The sequence below is a fragment of the Neovison vison genome, chromosome 8, assembly GCF_020171115.1.
Source record: "Neovison vison isolate M4711 chromosome 8, ASM_NN_V1, whole genome shotgun sequence".
NCBI lineage: Eukaryota > Metazoa > Chordata > Mammalia > Carnivora > Mustelidae > Neogale > Neogale vison.
In genome coordinates this window covers 27835115-27850309 of record NC_058098.1, presented here as the reverse complement: position 1 = coordinate 27850309, position 15195 = coordinate 27835115, and the positions used below count along the sequence as shown (strand labels likewise).

Below are 15195 nucleotides of genomic sequence, written 5' to 3'. Positions count from 1 at the left end.
AAATGCGGGGCACGTAGGCAGGCTGGCCAAACACTTGTTAAAGTTGCCGCTGGGTCCCTTGTAAGATTTTTGCTGCCTCTACCAGCAAAACAGTTTCACATTTTGAGAGAACACAACTTCATTCTTTGTTACTTTTTTTTTTTTCTCTCTTGGCTTGCTGTGTGTCACAAACTGTACATAGTACCACTGCTTTTGAATAGATGGGATTTTAAATACAAGCCCTCTTCAAAAGTAATTGAAAATTCCAGAATCCTTGGTCCCATGACATGCCAGGCCTGGTTTTCTTCTAAGCAGAGGTGAAAAGTGGTCTCTGAGAGCGGAGATTTGGCCAGTCCTGAAGTGGCAGTGACTGGAGAGGGGGAGCCGTGTCGGCCTCCTTCCACATCTGTGGGGCGGATAGGAGGCCCACTTCAGGGATGCAGGAGGGCCTGCGGTGCACTGGAAGGCCCTGCAAGGCTGACCCTTGCGGGGGGGGGGCGGGGGGACAGGGGAGGCCCTTCTAGATCCCAGATCCTTTGTGGGACCCAGGACGGGAGTGACTGTCCCATGCTGCAATAGGCACACGGCGGTGCTGAGCCAGCACGCGGCTCTCTGGTTCCCTCCACCTCAGAAGGGAGTTCTTTCCCCTCAGCCCTTCCCTGTGTGTCCACTGTGCCTCCCAACTTGGTAGGGATGGTTTGAGCCCCTTGCATCCCTCCTCGGGGGTGCGGGCAGGGAAACACGGTGTAAAGAAAACAGGCCAAGGGGCTTGCTGTGTTTTCATGCTTTAATTCAGAGCTGTCTGCTGCGGGTACAACTCTGTCTGAACAGGACAAAGGAGACAAAATGAAGACCCTCGCCACCTCCCCCTTTCCCATACCCCCTAACTTCTCCATCGAGGGGATGGCTGAATGGGAGAGTGTGCTGTGACTTGTTGGTACTGTCCCCCTGGGTTAGAAAAGGGGGTCAGGAGTTCCCCGGGCTCAGGCCTTCGGTAGGCCCTAGAACATTGGCGGGGCTGCCCCTCCCCAGGCGCTGTCAGATGCCCCATTGCTAACAGTGCCTGGGAAGCCTGGTCAGTGAAAATCTAAGTTCTCCCCTTGGGAGATGCTCGGAATAAACTCCGCAGGAGGCCAGCTCTGTGTGCAGAGTCCCAGCCCATGCTTTGATTCCTGCCTGAGCCCAGAGCCAGGGGAGCAGCAGGAAGGCCCAGACCCAGGCCCTACGACTGAGCAGAAGCCACTTCTGGCCCCCCGGGCTCCAAGGGACCAGCAGTTCAGCAGGTGCTTCCTGGGGAAATGTCCTGTGGGAGGGAATCAGCCCCAGCCCAAGGCCAGACGGTGGAGGGAGGCCCGAGGCCCCCCGCCCCCCCCGACGATTTCTGCTCCAGGAGCCGAGGGCAGGAGGGCAAGGCCAGAGCTCAGCAGGAGGAGATATGAAGCAAGAAGGAAAAAGGGGAGCTTTGGAGGAGGAGCACTGGAGAGGGGCAGCACCCTGCGGTGCTGGGGCCAGGAGCCCGAGCCAGCAGGCCACTGTGCTTCCCCGCTTGCTCTGAGCCTCGGGCGCCACGCTGCCCCCTTTGCATAGATGCAGACACTGAGCACACGCAGGGGCACATGGAGGGCTGGACCAGGGCCGCCAGCCGGCGTGCTCTCGGGGTCCATCCTGGGGCTGGGTGCAGAGCCACCGCCTCCACTGACACGAGAAAGAAATGCCCGTTGAGGGCCTCAAGAGAGAAGAGCCTTGATGTTGTGGGCGAAGGCTCTGCAACCCTGAGCAGCGGCCCCACTCACCTTGGGCGCGGCCCTTCACCAGGACCTCCGGTGGGACCCAGCGGACTACGGCCCCGACACTGAAACACGAAACACGAAACACGACAGGAAGGCCACAGAGAGCAAGACACAGACAGGAGCAGAGGGGCTATGTGGCTTGACTGAATTCCAGTGTGAAAAATATATAGATTTCACGTTGTCAAATATAGTCAGACATTTATTTTCTCGGCAAAGCTTGGACTATTTCTATGGAGACGCTACGCAGCTCCGTGAGTGCACAGCACGGGAGGCGGGGTCCACGGCCAGGCCCGGCTTGGCTTTGGATTGGGTGTGTCCACGGCCCCTCCATGGCACAACCCCAGCGTCTGTGGGGCAGCCCCAGCCAGGCCCCAGGACTTCAGATGCGCTTCGGCTGGGATGGTGGTGCTCTGCAAAGGACGGGTGGTCTGAGGCTCCAGCCAGGGGAAGGAGGCTTTGGAGGCACAAAGCGTGTGGCAGAGGGGGCTGCCGGCCCCATGGCTGAGCTGGCTGCCCACTCCCAGTGCATGCAGGGCCCCCCCCTTTGATTGGAGGGTGCAGAGAAGAAAGGCGGAGCCCCCAACTCAGGCGGCGGCTGTGGGAGCAGCGGGGGCGGGTGAGCAACCTTGGCAGAGAACCAGAGTGGCCCCGGGGCCAGAGGAATGAGTAAGATGCAGGGTCCCGCCAGCGCCCCCCGCCCCCCACGTGGGGCCTAATCTCTGAAGAGTGGGAGGGGCCACCAGACGGGTATAGGCCCCACAGGGGAGAAGGAGTGGGTTCACTTTGTCAAATAATAGTGGTGGTAAAAGGTCAGCAGCTTTGCTGGGGGACCCAAAAGGTCAGCAGCTTTGCTGGGGGACAGGGAAGGAGGGGGGACAGTGAAGCTTCCCAGGCCAAGTGGCCTCAGGCTGTGAGCAGGGAGGCCGCAGGGCTCCGGCCTGCCCTGCTCCGTCCTTGCCTGGGAGATGACCCAGGTGCCCTGCTTTGGCCTGGACAGACATCATGGCTTCCATATCCCATCCTGCCGTCCATCATGCTGGCTTTTCTCCAGAGGCAGCTAGGTCTAAGTTTAGGAGCCCTCACTAGAATGCAAGCCGCCCCTCAGTGGAGATGCTGGGGCGTATGAGAGCCAAGCCCCAAAGTGAACATAGTGCAAAGTGGAAGCTGGGCCCGAGGCCCCCAGTGAAACTCGGGTTGAGCTTCAGGGGCCATCATGGCCTCTGGCTTCTCAAACCAGCAGAGGATTGCCGAGTCCAGCCCACCTACCAGACTGCAGGACCTTGTCTCAGAAGGCTGGAGGAGTGCCCCTGAACTGCCAGCCCCTGCCTCCTCCTCTCGGGCTGGCAGAGGTTCCAGCCCCAGCACTAGCCTGTCTGGCTCAGCTCTCACAGGAAGAACGATCTGACACAGCCAGAAGCGTGGAGAGGGAAACAGAGCCTGGGGAAGGGCTCGGACAGACAGACACAGAAGCCACACTGCGCTCTGCCACCTCTGGCCCATCACCGTCTTTCCACCGGCCCATGCCTGTGGCCCGACTACACTTCTGAATCCCAGAGCGGGAAGCAGCTGGAAGATGCTAGAACTGTAGCTGGGGTCCAGGGGTTGCAGACCCTGCTGAAAGTCCTGGGCGGGTAGCGTGTACTCTGGGCAGCAGCTGCCTCCACAGAAGGAGGTAATACTGGCCCAGAAGGCTGGACTGAGGGCAGGGAGTTGCTGGGGAGGAGGCTTGGATGGGCAGCAATGGGATGGGACCCGGGGTGGGGGTGGGGAGGCTCCCCTGGGCACCTCAGGCCCAGCCTCCCCACATCGACACCCTGGAGACTTCTGGGCAGGGGTGGGCGGCCCTGTGTGAAGGTCCAGGTGGACAGGGCTGGGTTGGGGGACCTCCCCACCTCCTCTCTCTGCAACGTGTCCCTTCCGTGTGCCTCTCTGCCTTTGGTCTTTCTTCCCTTGTCTCCTATCACAGTTTGGGGTGCCTTCCCCCAACCCCAACTCCCAGCCCCGACACTGTTCACATCCCCTACCCAAAACTAAATCAAGCAGCTGAGGCCCCCGGGGCGTGAGCAGGAGGAGAGCGGCACCCCTACGATCATTGGTCAGGCCATCAGAGCCGCTGGCCAGGGCTGCACACGCTCACAGCTGGGAGCTGCCGGCCGCCTGGCTTGGACCCTGCTGGCCCAGCGAGCGGCAGCTGATCCTGCGGATGGAGTGCAAGGCCACAGTGCAGCAGCCCCGCAGCAGGGAGCTGATGTTGTAAATGGGCTGGCCCTGGCGGCGCTGGGAGCGGCACAGCCAGGCCACCGTGGGCACGGCCGGTACCACCACCGCCAGCAGATCCACGATGTAGTGGCGGCTCCAGTAGCTCTTGGGTTCCTTCTCAGCAGCCGCCTCCTCCTCCTCTTCCACGGGGCATGCCACACTCACCGATGGGCCTGGGCTGGGGTTGGCACCGGGCCGGTGTGGGCTCGGCCCCCGGGTGATGGGCTCTGGGGCCTCTAGCTCGTCCCCCACCGTCACCACCACGGCGGAGTTGCAGTCTTTGGGCCCTGGGGGGTGGGGCTCCAGCTCTGGGCCCCTGTCCCCTGATTCAGGGACTGCTCCGCAGACCTGGGCCTGGGTCACTTTCTCCAGGATGGCGTCCAGGTCCGGCTGGTACTGCACGAAGTCCGTCTGGATGGCGCGCTCCTGCATGCAGCTGACCTGCACGCCGGCCTCCAGGCCACACAGAAGCTTCTCGTAGGTGTTGCTGGCGGGGAAGCGGGGGCCCAGGCCGAAGCTGCTGTGCAACGAGCCCTCCTCGGGGCCGCAGTCCACCCCCGATGACAGCAGGCTGCTGGCCTCCAGCGCGTCCGTCCGGCTCAGTGTGTCCTCGGTCCCCGCGAAGCCGCTGTCAGCCCCGTCCTCTGCAGAGGCCCCGGGGTGGTCGCCGGGGGGTCGGTCACCGCAGACAGCAGGGTCACTCAGCTTGGTGTAGGTGGAGCTGCGGGTGAGGGAGCGGGCGGGGGACCCGCCAGCCGACTCCCCAGCGCCGTCGTCCTTGGCCGTGCCATTCTGGGCCACTTCCATGCTGTGCAGCAGCGTCTCCAGCTTCTTGTTCTGAATGTTGATGTCCACGAAGTACTTCTGCAGCCCCTTGTCCTTGTCGATCAGGTTGTTCTTGACGGTGTCGATGACCTGCTTGAGCTGCTTGATCTCCTTGCGCGCTTCCTTCAGGGCCAGCTGCGCCTCCACGCGGTGGCACTCCTCCTCGATCCAGTCCTCCTGCATGCGCGACAGCTGCGTCTTCAGGTCATCGATCTCGGTGTCCCTGGGAGCAGAGAAGACACACATGCTCACTGCCTGGCCTGTCACTGCCACCAAGGACAAGCAGGAAAGAGCTGTCACCAAGGACAGAGGGCCTGTGCCTCCCCGCCCAGAGTTAGACACAAAATGCCTGACTCAGTGCCTCTTTCTCACTCCAGAGGGGTGGGAGGTGGCCAAGGGACCTCCTCCCTCTACTCCCCGGGGGTCGGGGCGGGGAGGAAGGAATGTCCAGGCCCCTCTGCATCCCCAGCCCTGGAGGCCAAAATGCAGATGACTGTCCCCACTTAAATCCATTACCTACAGGAGAGATTAGACAAGAAAGATGCCCAGCATATAAACAGATGCCTACTGCTATAGAAACCAAACACACCCATTTAAAAAATCTTAACATAAGACAGTAAAAACTAAACAAAAAATTTCTCCTCCGTGGGAAGGGACATGGCCTCCTACGAAAGCCAGTAGTGAAGACTATCCACGGGGGGTCCTGACCAGAGTCACCCCCCTCGCCCCCTGGGGGAGATGCAGCAGGCTGCCCTGCTTTACTGATAGAACTTACTGCCACTGTGTGTGTGTGCGGGGGGCGGGGGGCTGCCGGCCTCACACCTCCCCTCAGTTCCGGAGACGAAATGTGGTGGGTGCGACAGAAGAAAACGGTGACCACAGGTGGCTTTTATCCACACTGGTCATCTCTGCTTTGTATCTACTGAGGGGGATGGGCCAGAAAGATGGACAAGAAGGCAGAGGCCACTCCTGAGAGAAGAGGCCAGCAGCTGGCAAACCAGACAAGGCACCCCAAGTCACAGCTGAATGTGGGGTGCACCGGAGGGAGGCAAGTTAGAAGCCCTTCCTGTTCAAGTTTGGTGGAAAAGGCAGCATAAGACAGGGCAGGATACAGTGAAGGCTGTGAGGGTAGAGGAAAGCCACTCCCGAGCCGGCAGATCCTGCAGGGTTGGGGGCTGGGGGACACATCCACCCCTGCACCAATGTGGCCCACTTGCCCCACATTCACGGGAATGCAATCCACAAAGGGTGTGACTATCACTCTGAGGGTGATGAGCCCAGCAGAGGGACCACGCCCGATCAAGCACCATGCGCTTAGCAGAGTCAGATAGGAGAGTCAGATCAGGAAATGAGACAAGGGAGCGTGTGCTGTGCTATGTCAAGGGGTCTGGGCTGAGGCGCTGCGGTGGCCGGAAAGGTCAGCAATGGAATTATCTGGAAAGGGGCGGACTGGAGCGCCCAGGAGGACACAGACCTATGATGGCAGCCAGTGAACCAGAGCTGCTCAGAGTGGCAATGGCAGACGGACCACCGGACATGGGAGACCCTTATTGGGGTTCATTGTAGGGAAACCCACTACACTAAAGCCGAGTGCCAGGAGGGAAAGCGAGCTTGAGGGAAGGGATGGGGCATGCTCAGTGGGGTGGGGCCCTTCCCCTCTCTCCTTGGAGCTGGTGGGACCCCAGCCAGGGAGCTCTGCCATCCGCACCCTGTCCAGGACGTTGCATTTGAACTAAGCCTTGAAGGATGAGTTTGCCAAGGAAGCAAGACGGGGGCAAGGCCATCTCAGGAAGTGGGAACACAGCAAACAAAAGCACAGGGCATAGATGCTTCTTTACAGAGAAGGCAGGGTTACTGCAGGGATGGGTATCAAAGTGAACAGGGGTAGCGTGTGCGGCAAAGGGCTGCCACAGGTCCCCACAGGACTAACAGGCAGAGAATGGCCAGGGATTTGAGGTGGAGGCATGTCCATGCCAGGGCATCGTGCCCAAACCACACAGGGCAGATGGGTTGCCCAAGCCGCTGGGCCAGCCCTAGAAAGGAAGCCAGGAGACGGGCTGTCTGCTTCCTGAGCACAGGAGTGCAAGCGGCCAGGCAGACCCAGGCCACCACCGAGAAGACGATGGGAAATAAAAATAGAAATCCCAACTCGACAGAGAAGGAGGCCACAGAATGCCACCTGTAAGTTCCCGTAATACAAAACCGCATCAGCTCTCAGGCAGAGCTCTGGTCATGGAAGACGCGCTCACGCATATGAAACGCTTCTGTTTATATGCAATGTCCAGAACAGATGAATCCATAAAGACAGAGGGACGAGAGGCTACCAGTGGCCTGGGCCATGACTGCTAACCAGGAACGGCGTGGGGTGATGAGAATGTTCTGGGACTGGATCCCAGTGAGGGTTGCACGATTCTGAGCCTACACTAAACATTGCTGAATGGTACACCTGAGAGAGGGGGCCTGTACCGGACATGAATGACATGTCCCTAAAGCAGCAGTTTTACAAAAAGAGAAAAGAGGGAAGAAGCTGTGGTTATGACCGCCTGCCCTGCCCCCAGATCCTGGCGTGTTCAAACAGACACCGTCCAGAGGGGATGACGAAGATGACGGAGAGTCAGAGGGCGGTGCTGAAGCTGCAATGGTAAAGGTGAAGCCGGTGAAGCCGGTGGCCCAGGACGGTAGCAGCCGAGAGGGTCCGGATTGGCCCTCAGGTCTGGAGATTGAGCTCAGAGGGCACCATGGGGGCTCCCAGGGACCCCTGGGCTGAGTAGGAGTGCGAGAAAGGTTTCTCATGATCTCCTATCCTCTGTAAGCAGATGAGCCAGAAAGGACTCCGGGGCCTGAACGAGTGGGTCCAGAGCCCCCGGTGACTCCCTGAGCAGAAGCCAAGGGGGGCCAAAGGGTTGTTTCTCCCTGGCAGAGAAGGTAAGCCAGGAATATGCCCTGCGCTCCCTGCTCCCCGGGTGGAAAGGAGCCAGGGACTAAGAAGTGGCCTAAAGGGGCTGCCAGGCTCAGATTGGGAGAGCACCGCCATGGGTGTGGGGAGGACCAGGAGGCTGGCCGGAAGAGCAGCCGAGGGGAGGAGGGGGATGGCTGGGGGCTCCAGAAAGGGGCTCCTACAGGGCTTTGCTGAAGGGAAAGGGCAGGCTGGGTGCTGGAAAACCCTCAGCCGCTCCTTCCTCCCAGAAGTGCCCTGGGGCCCTGCGGCCTCTCCATGTGGTGAGGGCAGCATGTCTCCAGGGCTGCCCCTGGCCAACAGCTCACCGGTCCTGCAGCCGGTCCTGGGTGTCCTTCAGCCGCGCCTTCAGGTGCCGGATGCACACCTCCTTCTGCTGCAGGGGCGTCAGGTACTGCTCCGGGGTGGGCGGCTTAACACCATGGTTGTCGCTGCACAGCATGTACTTCATGGAACGCCTGCAAGGGGACACGTGTCAGTGGAGAGGGGGGAAGATGCCCTCATTGTCCTGGTCCCATGGCCACCAGATGGCTCCGGGCTAGGTCTCCCCCAGTGGCCCGTGTGGGTGTGAGAACACGCAGGCCTTCTGAAGGTAGGATTTGTTAAAGCTCTTCTGAATGAAGACCCCAGTGGAGAGCCCGGGACTCTCCTAGTCAGGGGTGAGGACATAGGACGGAGCAGGTGGATGGCCTGGCACCGTGTGGGGCGCTCTGCTGATGCTGCCATCTCAGTCCTAGGGGGGAATCCCAGAACTCCAGTGTGTGGTCTCTGAACCCAGAGAGGCTGGCAGGGGTGCACCCCCCACTGCGTAATTCTCCCAGGGCCTGTGGGGGTGGGGTAAGGACTCACCCCAGGGTAGAAGGACGCACCCCCAGAGCTGAGAGCCTTCACCGCCGGGCCTGCAGGACCCCGAGGGGGGATTGGGAGCAGGCACAACCATCTCCAAACCCACGCTCCGGTGCCCTCCTTGCTGTCTTCATGTACACGTGGGCTTGCACGACTATGCACATGCATGCACTCGGTGGGCATAGCTGAGTACGATGATCCTGGTCCACGCATGCCTGCACACCCACCTCTGTGTTTGCACACCTGTGCCTCCCACCACCCTGTGGCCACCCTCAGGGACACTCACAGGGACTAACTCAGCAGCCACACATGGGGTCACACACATGCAGATGCTTTCCACTCCCCACCTCCTTCCACATGTGTGAACACCCACGTTCTGGGCAGCTACTTGCTCACAGCTGTGCCCTGAGGTGGTAGCAAGCCAGGGGCACAGGCTGCCCAGCCTGGGTGGCACAGACGTGTGTGTGTGTGTGTGTTCAGCACTCCCTGGCCTCAGCACTGCAAAGTGGAGGAATTCCCACCCAGTGGAGGAGGAGGGGAAGGCCAGACCTTGTGCCCATGAAGGATAGCACCCAGTCCCAACATCCCGTGGCCCAGCTGCCTCCACCCACAGCCTCTGGCCTGCTTGCTCTGGGAAACCTCCTTGGATCATGGCTAACAGCCCGGTGCAGGCTGTCAGGCAGCCTGAGAGTCCCGTGGCCATCCCACGCTGCTCCTTCAGGGGACGGGGACACCAGATTTAGGGAGGGGCAATGACATCCACAGAAGAAGACAGGCCCAGGTTTGCTGAAGCGGCCACACTGGAGGCAGTTTGGAAGGTTCCAGGGGAGCCATCTAACGTTTACTGAGAAAAAGTAGCGCAGACTGTCTGCCACTAGCGAGAACACGTGGCTAGAGGTACAGAGAAACGGGAACGATTCTCTCCTGCTGACTCACCTTGTCCTCCCTGGGTGTAACTCAAGTCCTATCACACGCTGGCCTGTTTTTGGCATGACAAGGGGCACGTGTCATGGGATAGAACTGGGGACGTCCCCTCTGCAGGGCATAGTGCCAGGACTTGGGCTAGAGGGTGCAGAGCGGCGGTGAATGGGAAGGAGCTCCTGCCCGGGCCCCGGGCACACGAGTTAAACTAGGACAGTTGAGAATTGGAGAAGAAGCACTTTTCACTCTTCCCATTTGCCAAGTGTTTTTTTCTAATATAGTATTTCACGCTCATACATTTTTAGTCATTAGCTCTATCTTTGCAGAAAATATATATAAATAACCGAGAAGGGGGCGCCTGGGTGGCTCAGTGGGTTAAAGCCTTGCCTTTGGCTCAGGGCATGATCCCAGGGTCCTGGGATCGAGCCCCACATCGGGCTCTCTGCTCAGCAGGGAGCCTGCTTCCTCCTCTCTCTCTCTGCCTGCCTCTGTCTACTTGTGCTCTCTGTCAAATAAATAAATAAAATATTTAAAAATAATCATATTGGAAAGAGAAATTGAACTTTAATAAATAAATAAATAAATAACCGAGAAGAAGAGGATACTGTAACCCATGGGTGTCCGCTGTTCCCACCTCAGGGTGCCTGTGTGCACTGAGGCCACAGCCAAGGTCGCCCTGCTTGCCCATAGCCGCCACTGTCCACATGGGCAAGAAGACCCTCCCATGGGGCGGCGCACAGCCTCAGGGCTGGGATCATGCCCGTGCACTGCAGTTACAACGGGCACTGCGAAAATCTGCTGCTAATGAGAAAGTGTTCAAGTTGCCAACTGGATACTATCCAAAACGTGAGCACATCATCGTGTTCACGCTCCTTGTGCTTGGGATGGGGTCCTGGCCAGGAGGCTGGGGCATGGGTCCTGCATGCGTGCGTCACCCATTACATGCATCAAGGTGGAAAACTCTGAGAATGGCTGCCTCGGCGCAATCTGAGTCTCACTTCCCACCAATGACATTCTCTCCACTGGAAGAGTAAGACCAGCCTTCCCACGTGGCCGAGGGAGCCACAGGCCAGCCTTGGTGGCTTGGGATGCTCACGTGGGACCCAAATCCTCATGGTGGCTGCTCCCCTTTATGGGCCACCTGCAGACATCGACGCAACGAAGACTGCGGGATGTTAGCCCCACTTGACAGGTAAGGGAATGCAGGCTCAGGGACAGGAAATGTGAACGCCCAGTCCGCGCTCCCTGAGCTCCAGGCTCCGCTGGGGGATCAGGATGGAATGCTTAGCATTACTGCACCTGCCTCCCCAGCCTGCTTTTCTGGTTCCATTCTGCCATTCCTTTTTTTTTTTTTTTTAAAGATTTTATTTGTTTATTTGACAGACAGAGATCACAAGTAGACAGAGAGGCAGGCAGAGAGAGAGAGAGAGGGAAGCAGGCTCCCTGCTGAGCAGAGAGCCCGATGCGGGACCCGATCCCAGGACCCTGAGATCATGACCCGAGCCCAAGGCAGAGGCTTAACCCACTGAGCCACCCAGGCGCCCCTTTCTGCCATTCCTGAGTGCACAACATAGCCTATGCCACATCCTACTACACTCAGTCTCCCAAGCCAGCTGCATCCCTGCTGCCATGCAGGTGGCCCCCACCCGAGTGGCCTGCCCCTCTCCATTCTTGCCTTTCCCCCAGGAGCACCCCAATTCTGTGCACAGAGGTGGGGTGCCAGGGACAATGCTGGTAGCCCCCATGCCACCTGGCAGGCAGACACAGCCAGTGCCATCCCCCAGTGCCAGCTGGCAAGGTGTGAACAGAATCCCTGGGGTAGGTGTCCCTTTTCAGAAAACATGAACTTTCTACCTTCTTCCTTCCTGGCCCCGATGCTGACCTGATGCCTAGGGGTGTAGGAGCCTCTGGTCAGGGTGAGGACAAAAGCTGTATCCCCAGGATGGTGAAGCAGGAAGATGGGATGGGGTCCCCGACACTTTAGAGAGCTGCCTGCTGCTGGGCCCTGGTTCTGGGAGCATCACCCCTGCTCGTGTAAGCCTCAGTCTTCAGGACAGGGAGTCCCAAAGCATACAGACGGTCGTTCCCCCTTCCTTTTCTCGGGCAGGAACTGAGACTCTGGGGAAAAGAGCTGCTGGAGGCCTGTGAACGCCGGAGTCAGCCAGTGCCTGCCCAGCCACATGGGGCACATGTGCAGGAGCACAGCTGGCGAGGCACGGGGGTAAGGGGGCTTACCTGGGCGTGGGGCTGCTGTCGCTGCCCTTGTAGGAGCCTGAGTTGCTGCTGCTGCTGAGAGAGGAGGTGCCGTAGGCGTCCCGCACGCTCACGGGGGGAGAGGTGCGCCTGGAGGCAGGAAGAAGAGGCAGGTGCTCGTTCTGGCTGGCGGGCAGCTGCGGGCACTGGGCAAACACCGCCAGGCCGCTGCGGCCCAAAGGGCCCCCGCTGCGGGGTCACGGGCAGGGGAGGGAGAGAAGCACAGGAGAGAGGGGGACGCACAGACATGGGTGACAGAACAGACAGCGCAAATCAAGATGGAAACCAGGTGGAGGTCGCTCCTCCTGGCTCCCCAGGACAGGAATGGAGGTTGGGCACGGCCAAAGGTGGGGTCCCATTTGCCCTTGCTAGGGGTTCTCAACTTCCAGGGTCCCCTGAGCCCCAGGGAGAGCCCTGCAGGGGCTGACACGGGTGGGGCAGAGGGAGCATGCAGGGGTAGGGACTGGACGAGGGGCACACACAGGCCAAAGGGAGGGCCAAGCGGGCCAGGGTGGAGGACAGCACGAGGCCCCTCTGGTCACTGGGAAGCTCAACAGCAATACTGAGGTGGAGGGACCCAGGGGTTTCACACATCAGAGAACTTTATACCCACTGTGTCACTTGAGCCCTTCAACAGCTCCTGGGGGAGGTGAGTATTAGCAAGCCTGCTCTAAGGCTGGGAAAACTGGGGAGATGACTTGCTCAGCGACACACTGTAAGCTGGTGGCAGTGTGTGGGGCGGGCAGAGACCCTTCCTCCTCCCACCCTCCAAAGCCAAGGGGACACTCACCTGCGGGATCCAGCAGAGGCCCGTCTACTGCCCGGCAGGGACATGGCCATGAGGCTGCGGGTCCGGGTGAGGGGCGGGGGAGGCGGTGTCCCCGGGGCTGAGGAGAGAGGGCGCGTTGGGGGTGCCGCGGGGAGGGCCGGACCAGGCCACGTCATCCTCTCGCTGGGGCCGCTGCCTGGCATGGCTCCTCCTCTTACCCTTCAGCAGGACACCCCAGGACCGAGTGAGGGCCTGGTGGGCCAGGCGCTAGCCACGGCCGCCTTCACCAGCGATGTTACCACACTCCTGCGCCCTGACTGAAAGTCTCGGTCGTCAGGGCCTCGGGAGCAGCCAGAAATCATAGATCCAACCCCGAGTTCTCCAGATGACTGAGCGTGGACAGCAAGCTTGAAGGCCTTGCCCAAGGTCACACGGGCATCGGGGCAGGGCCACTGACCACCAGCGCAGCACTGCGTCCTCAACGCTACAAGCCAGGCCACCCGATCCCTGACTCGGACCCCACCCCGTGCTGGACAATCCTCCCTCCTCGGCGGGGGCTGCAGGCCGGAGCACTCCTGGAGCAGGACCAGGAACCCCAAGTTAGGCTGGGCTAGTCTCGACGTCACCTTCCCAGAGTGCCCGGTGGCGTGTGGCTTAGGGCTTCCTGTCTATAGGGGAGACAAGACAGACCAACAGACCGGCACACGTGTAGAAAGACATATGGACACACAAGAATGTGAAAAGATACCACATCTCTGCCATTCCGAGACAGGCTGCACACATCTCCGGGAACATGCTTGGGGCCTGCCCATGCAGTGGGACGTGCAACTGCCCCCCCCACATGTGTGGGGCACATGGGCATGCTGTACCCCTCGATGCAAACATGCGTGCTCACTGGCATGCGTCAGGATAGAGCACAATCTCGAAGCTGATGAGGAAGAGGGCAAATGGTTACAGAAGCCCTCCTAGGGGCAGGGGGTAGTTCTTGGTGGGCAGGAACAAGCAGGAAGCAACCAGGCCTGCAGAGACCCATCCTTGGCTCTCTTGACAAGTGGATAAAGGCTTAGGCCCCAAGGGCAGCCCTACAGGGGTTTAAGGAAGCGGGAAGCCCCCTGTTGGGTGTTGGCTATTGTAGGACGGAGTCCCGCACTGGGCGTCATTGCAGAGCTCTGGGAGCCCGAGACGGAGGGACCTGGACTCTGGGCCACCCCGAGTCCTGTGCTGGCTCCAGACAGCCCTGTTCCCTCCTTCCATGCTCAGAGCAGGGACTAAGGATAGGAGCCTGGGTTACTGGATACGTGGCCAAGGACACCGTGCCCCGACCTTCCCCCATGCTGGAGAGAAGCGTTCACCGAGCCCCACTGCGCGAAGACCCCGGGCCAAGCTCATTACGTACAGTGCGCCATGGGCTCCTCCCAAAAACCCTATGAGGAAGCGCTGTGATTAGTCCCCGTACAGATGAGGAAGCTGAGCCTCCAAGAGGGAGGGACGCACCCCACTCACACTCCCAGCGTGGGGCAGGGCCAACAGGGGACAGGCCGGCACCAGCTGCCGAGGCTCAGACTGAGCCGGGGTCAGACTCCGGAGTCCCCTGGCCGGGCATCACCCCTTCCCACGTCAGGGCCTCTGGGGAGCCCGTTCGGCCTGCCCCGTGGCGGGGCTGCCTCCTAAGGGGACAAAGACACCGCTCAGGTGGCCTGTTTCCTGGCTGTGACACAGAACGGAGCCTGTTCCCCTGGAGGGCCCAGACACAGGCAGCATTGTCTACCCAGAGGTGTTGGGTGCACGGCGCAGGCCCGTGACCTGAGCTGCTCGTCCCAGCTCAGGGATGTGTCCCACCCATCGTGCCCTGGTCACGTGGACAAGGCCTCCTGGCACCGTCGGGCCAGCCCCCGGAGGAAACTGTGGGACCTTAGTGCTCCCCATACTTGTCAGGAAGACCATCAAGGCACGGCAGATGGGGCCAGAGGGGTGATTTGTTATCAGATTTGGGCCCGACATGGCCCAGCTGCATGGCCAGACAGACCCTGGCTTCTAATCCTGGGCAGCCTGGCTTCCCTGGAGCCTCACCCCTTCCCTTCTTGATTTTGGGATGATGCACTGAGGGGGCAGGCAGTGCCTTCAGGAGGACTTCCTGGCAAAGGCAAGACTCGGGTCGGAGGACAGGCCTCACTCTTCCAAGCCAGCTTGGGCCAGGGTTGCTACGGAGCTCAGAAACTCCAGGTGGAGGCCCAGGCCTCTGTCCAGGGAGGCAGGCCACATGCCTGGTTTGCCTTGGAGCGAGTTGGCCTCAGTACAATGAGGGCTTTGTCTCAGCTGTCCCTGCTCCTACCTCACCTCCCTCCTCTTGCGCTCCCTCTTCTTTCCTCCCTGGCCAGGGGTGCTGGGAAGGGGACAGCGTTTGTACCTGGATGGACCCAGTGGTCTCCGGGGAGCCCAGAGCCGGCCATTCCTCTGGGACAGAGGCGGAAGTGGCATTTCCCCTGCTGGGATGGGACCTTGTAGGCGGGCTCCCTTGTGGGAGGGCAGAAGCCACCCAGGCCCAAAGGGAGCCACCTCTCCAGGATCCTACTCAGAAGTTGGTGTGCTCTCTCCAG

The 15195-nt window shown here is 60.3% G+C and overlaps 1 protein-coding gene across 5 annotated transcripts in view; it reads right to left on the bottom strand.

Moving 5' to 3' along the window:
- Positions 1 to 752: 752 nt before the first annotated feature.
- The window catches only part of SNPH (syntaphilin), a 36236-nt gene continuing 21793 nt past the window's right edge, over positions 753 to 15195 (bottom strand). Inside the window, exons 2-6 of one of the 5 annotated variants that reach the window (XM_044263318.1) lie at positions 13995 to 14022; positions 12620 to 13266; positions 11812 to 12018; positions 8118 to 8267; positions 753 to 5076 (exon numbers count right to left, since the gene is read on the bottom strand). In XM_044263318.1, the coding sequence (XP_044119253.1) occupies positions 3903 to 5076; positions 8118 to 8267; positions 11812 to 12018; positions 12620 to 12801 (1713 nt within the window). In that variant the 5' untranslated portion in view covers positions 12802 to 13266; positions 13995 to 14022 and the 3' untranslated portion in view covers positions 753 to 3902. Of the gene's footprint in view, positions 5077 to 8117; positions 8268 to 11811; positions 12019 to 12619; positions 14023 to 15195 lie in introns of those variants that run through there. The other 4 variants (XM_044263321.1, XM_044263322.1, XM_044263320.1 and 1 more) reach the window with 4 other exon arrangements.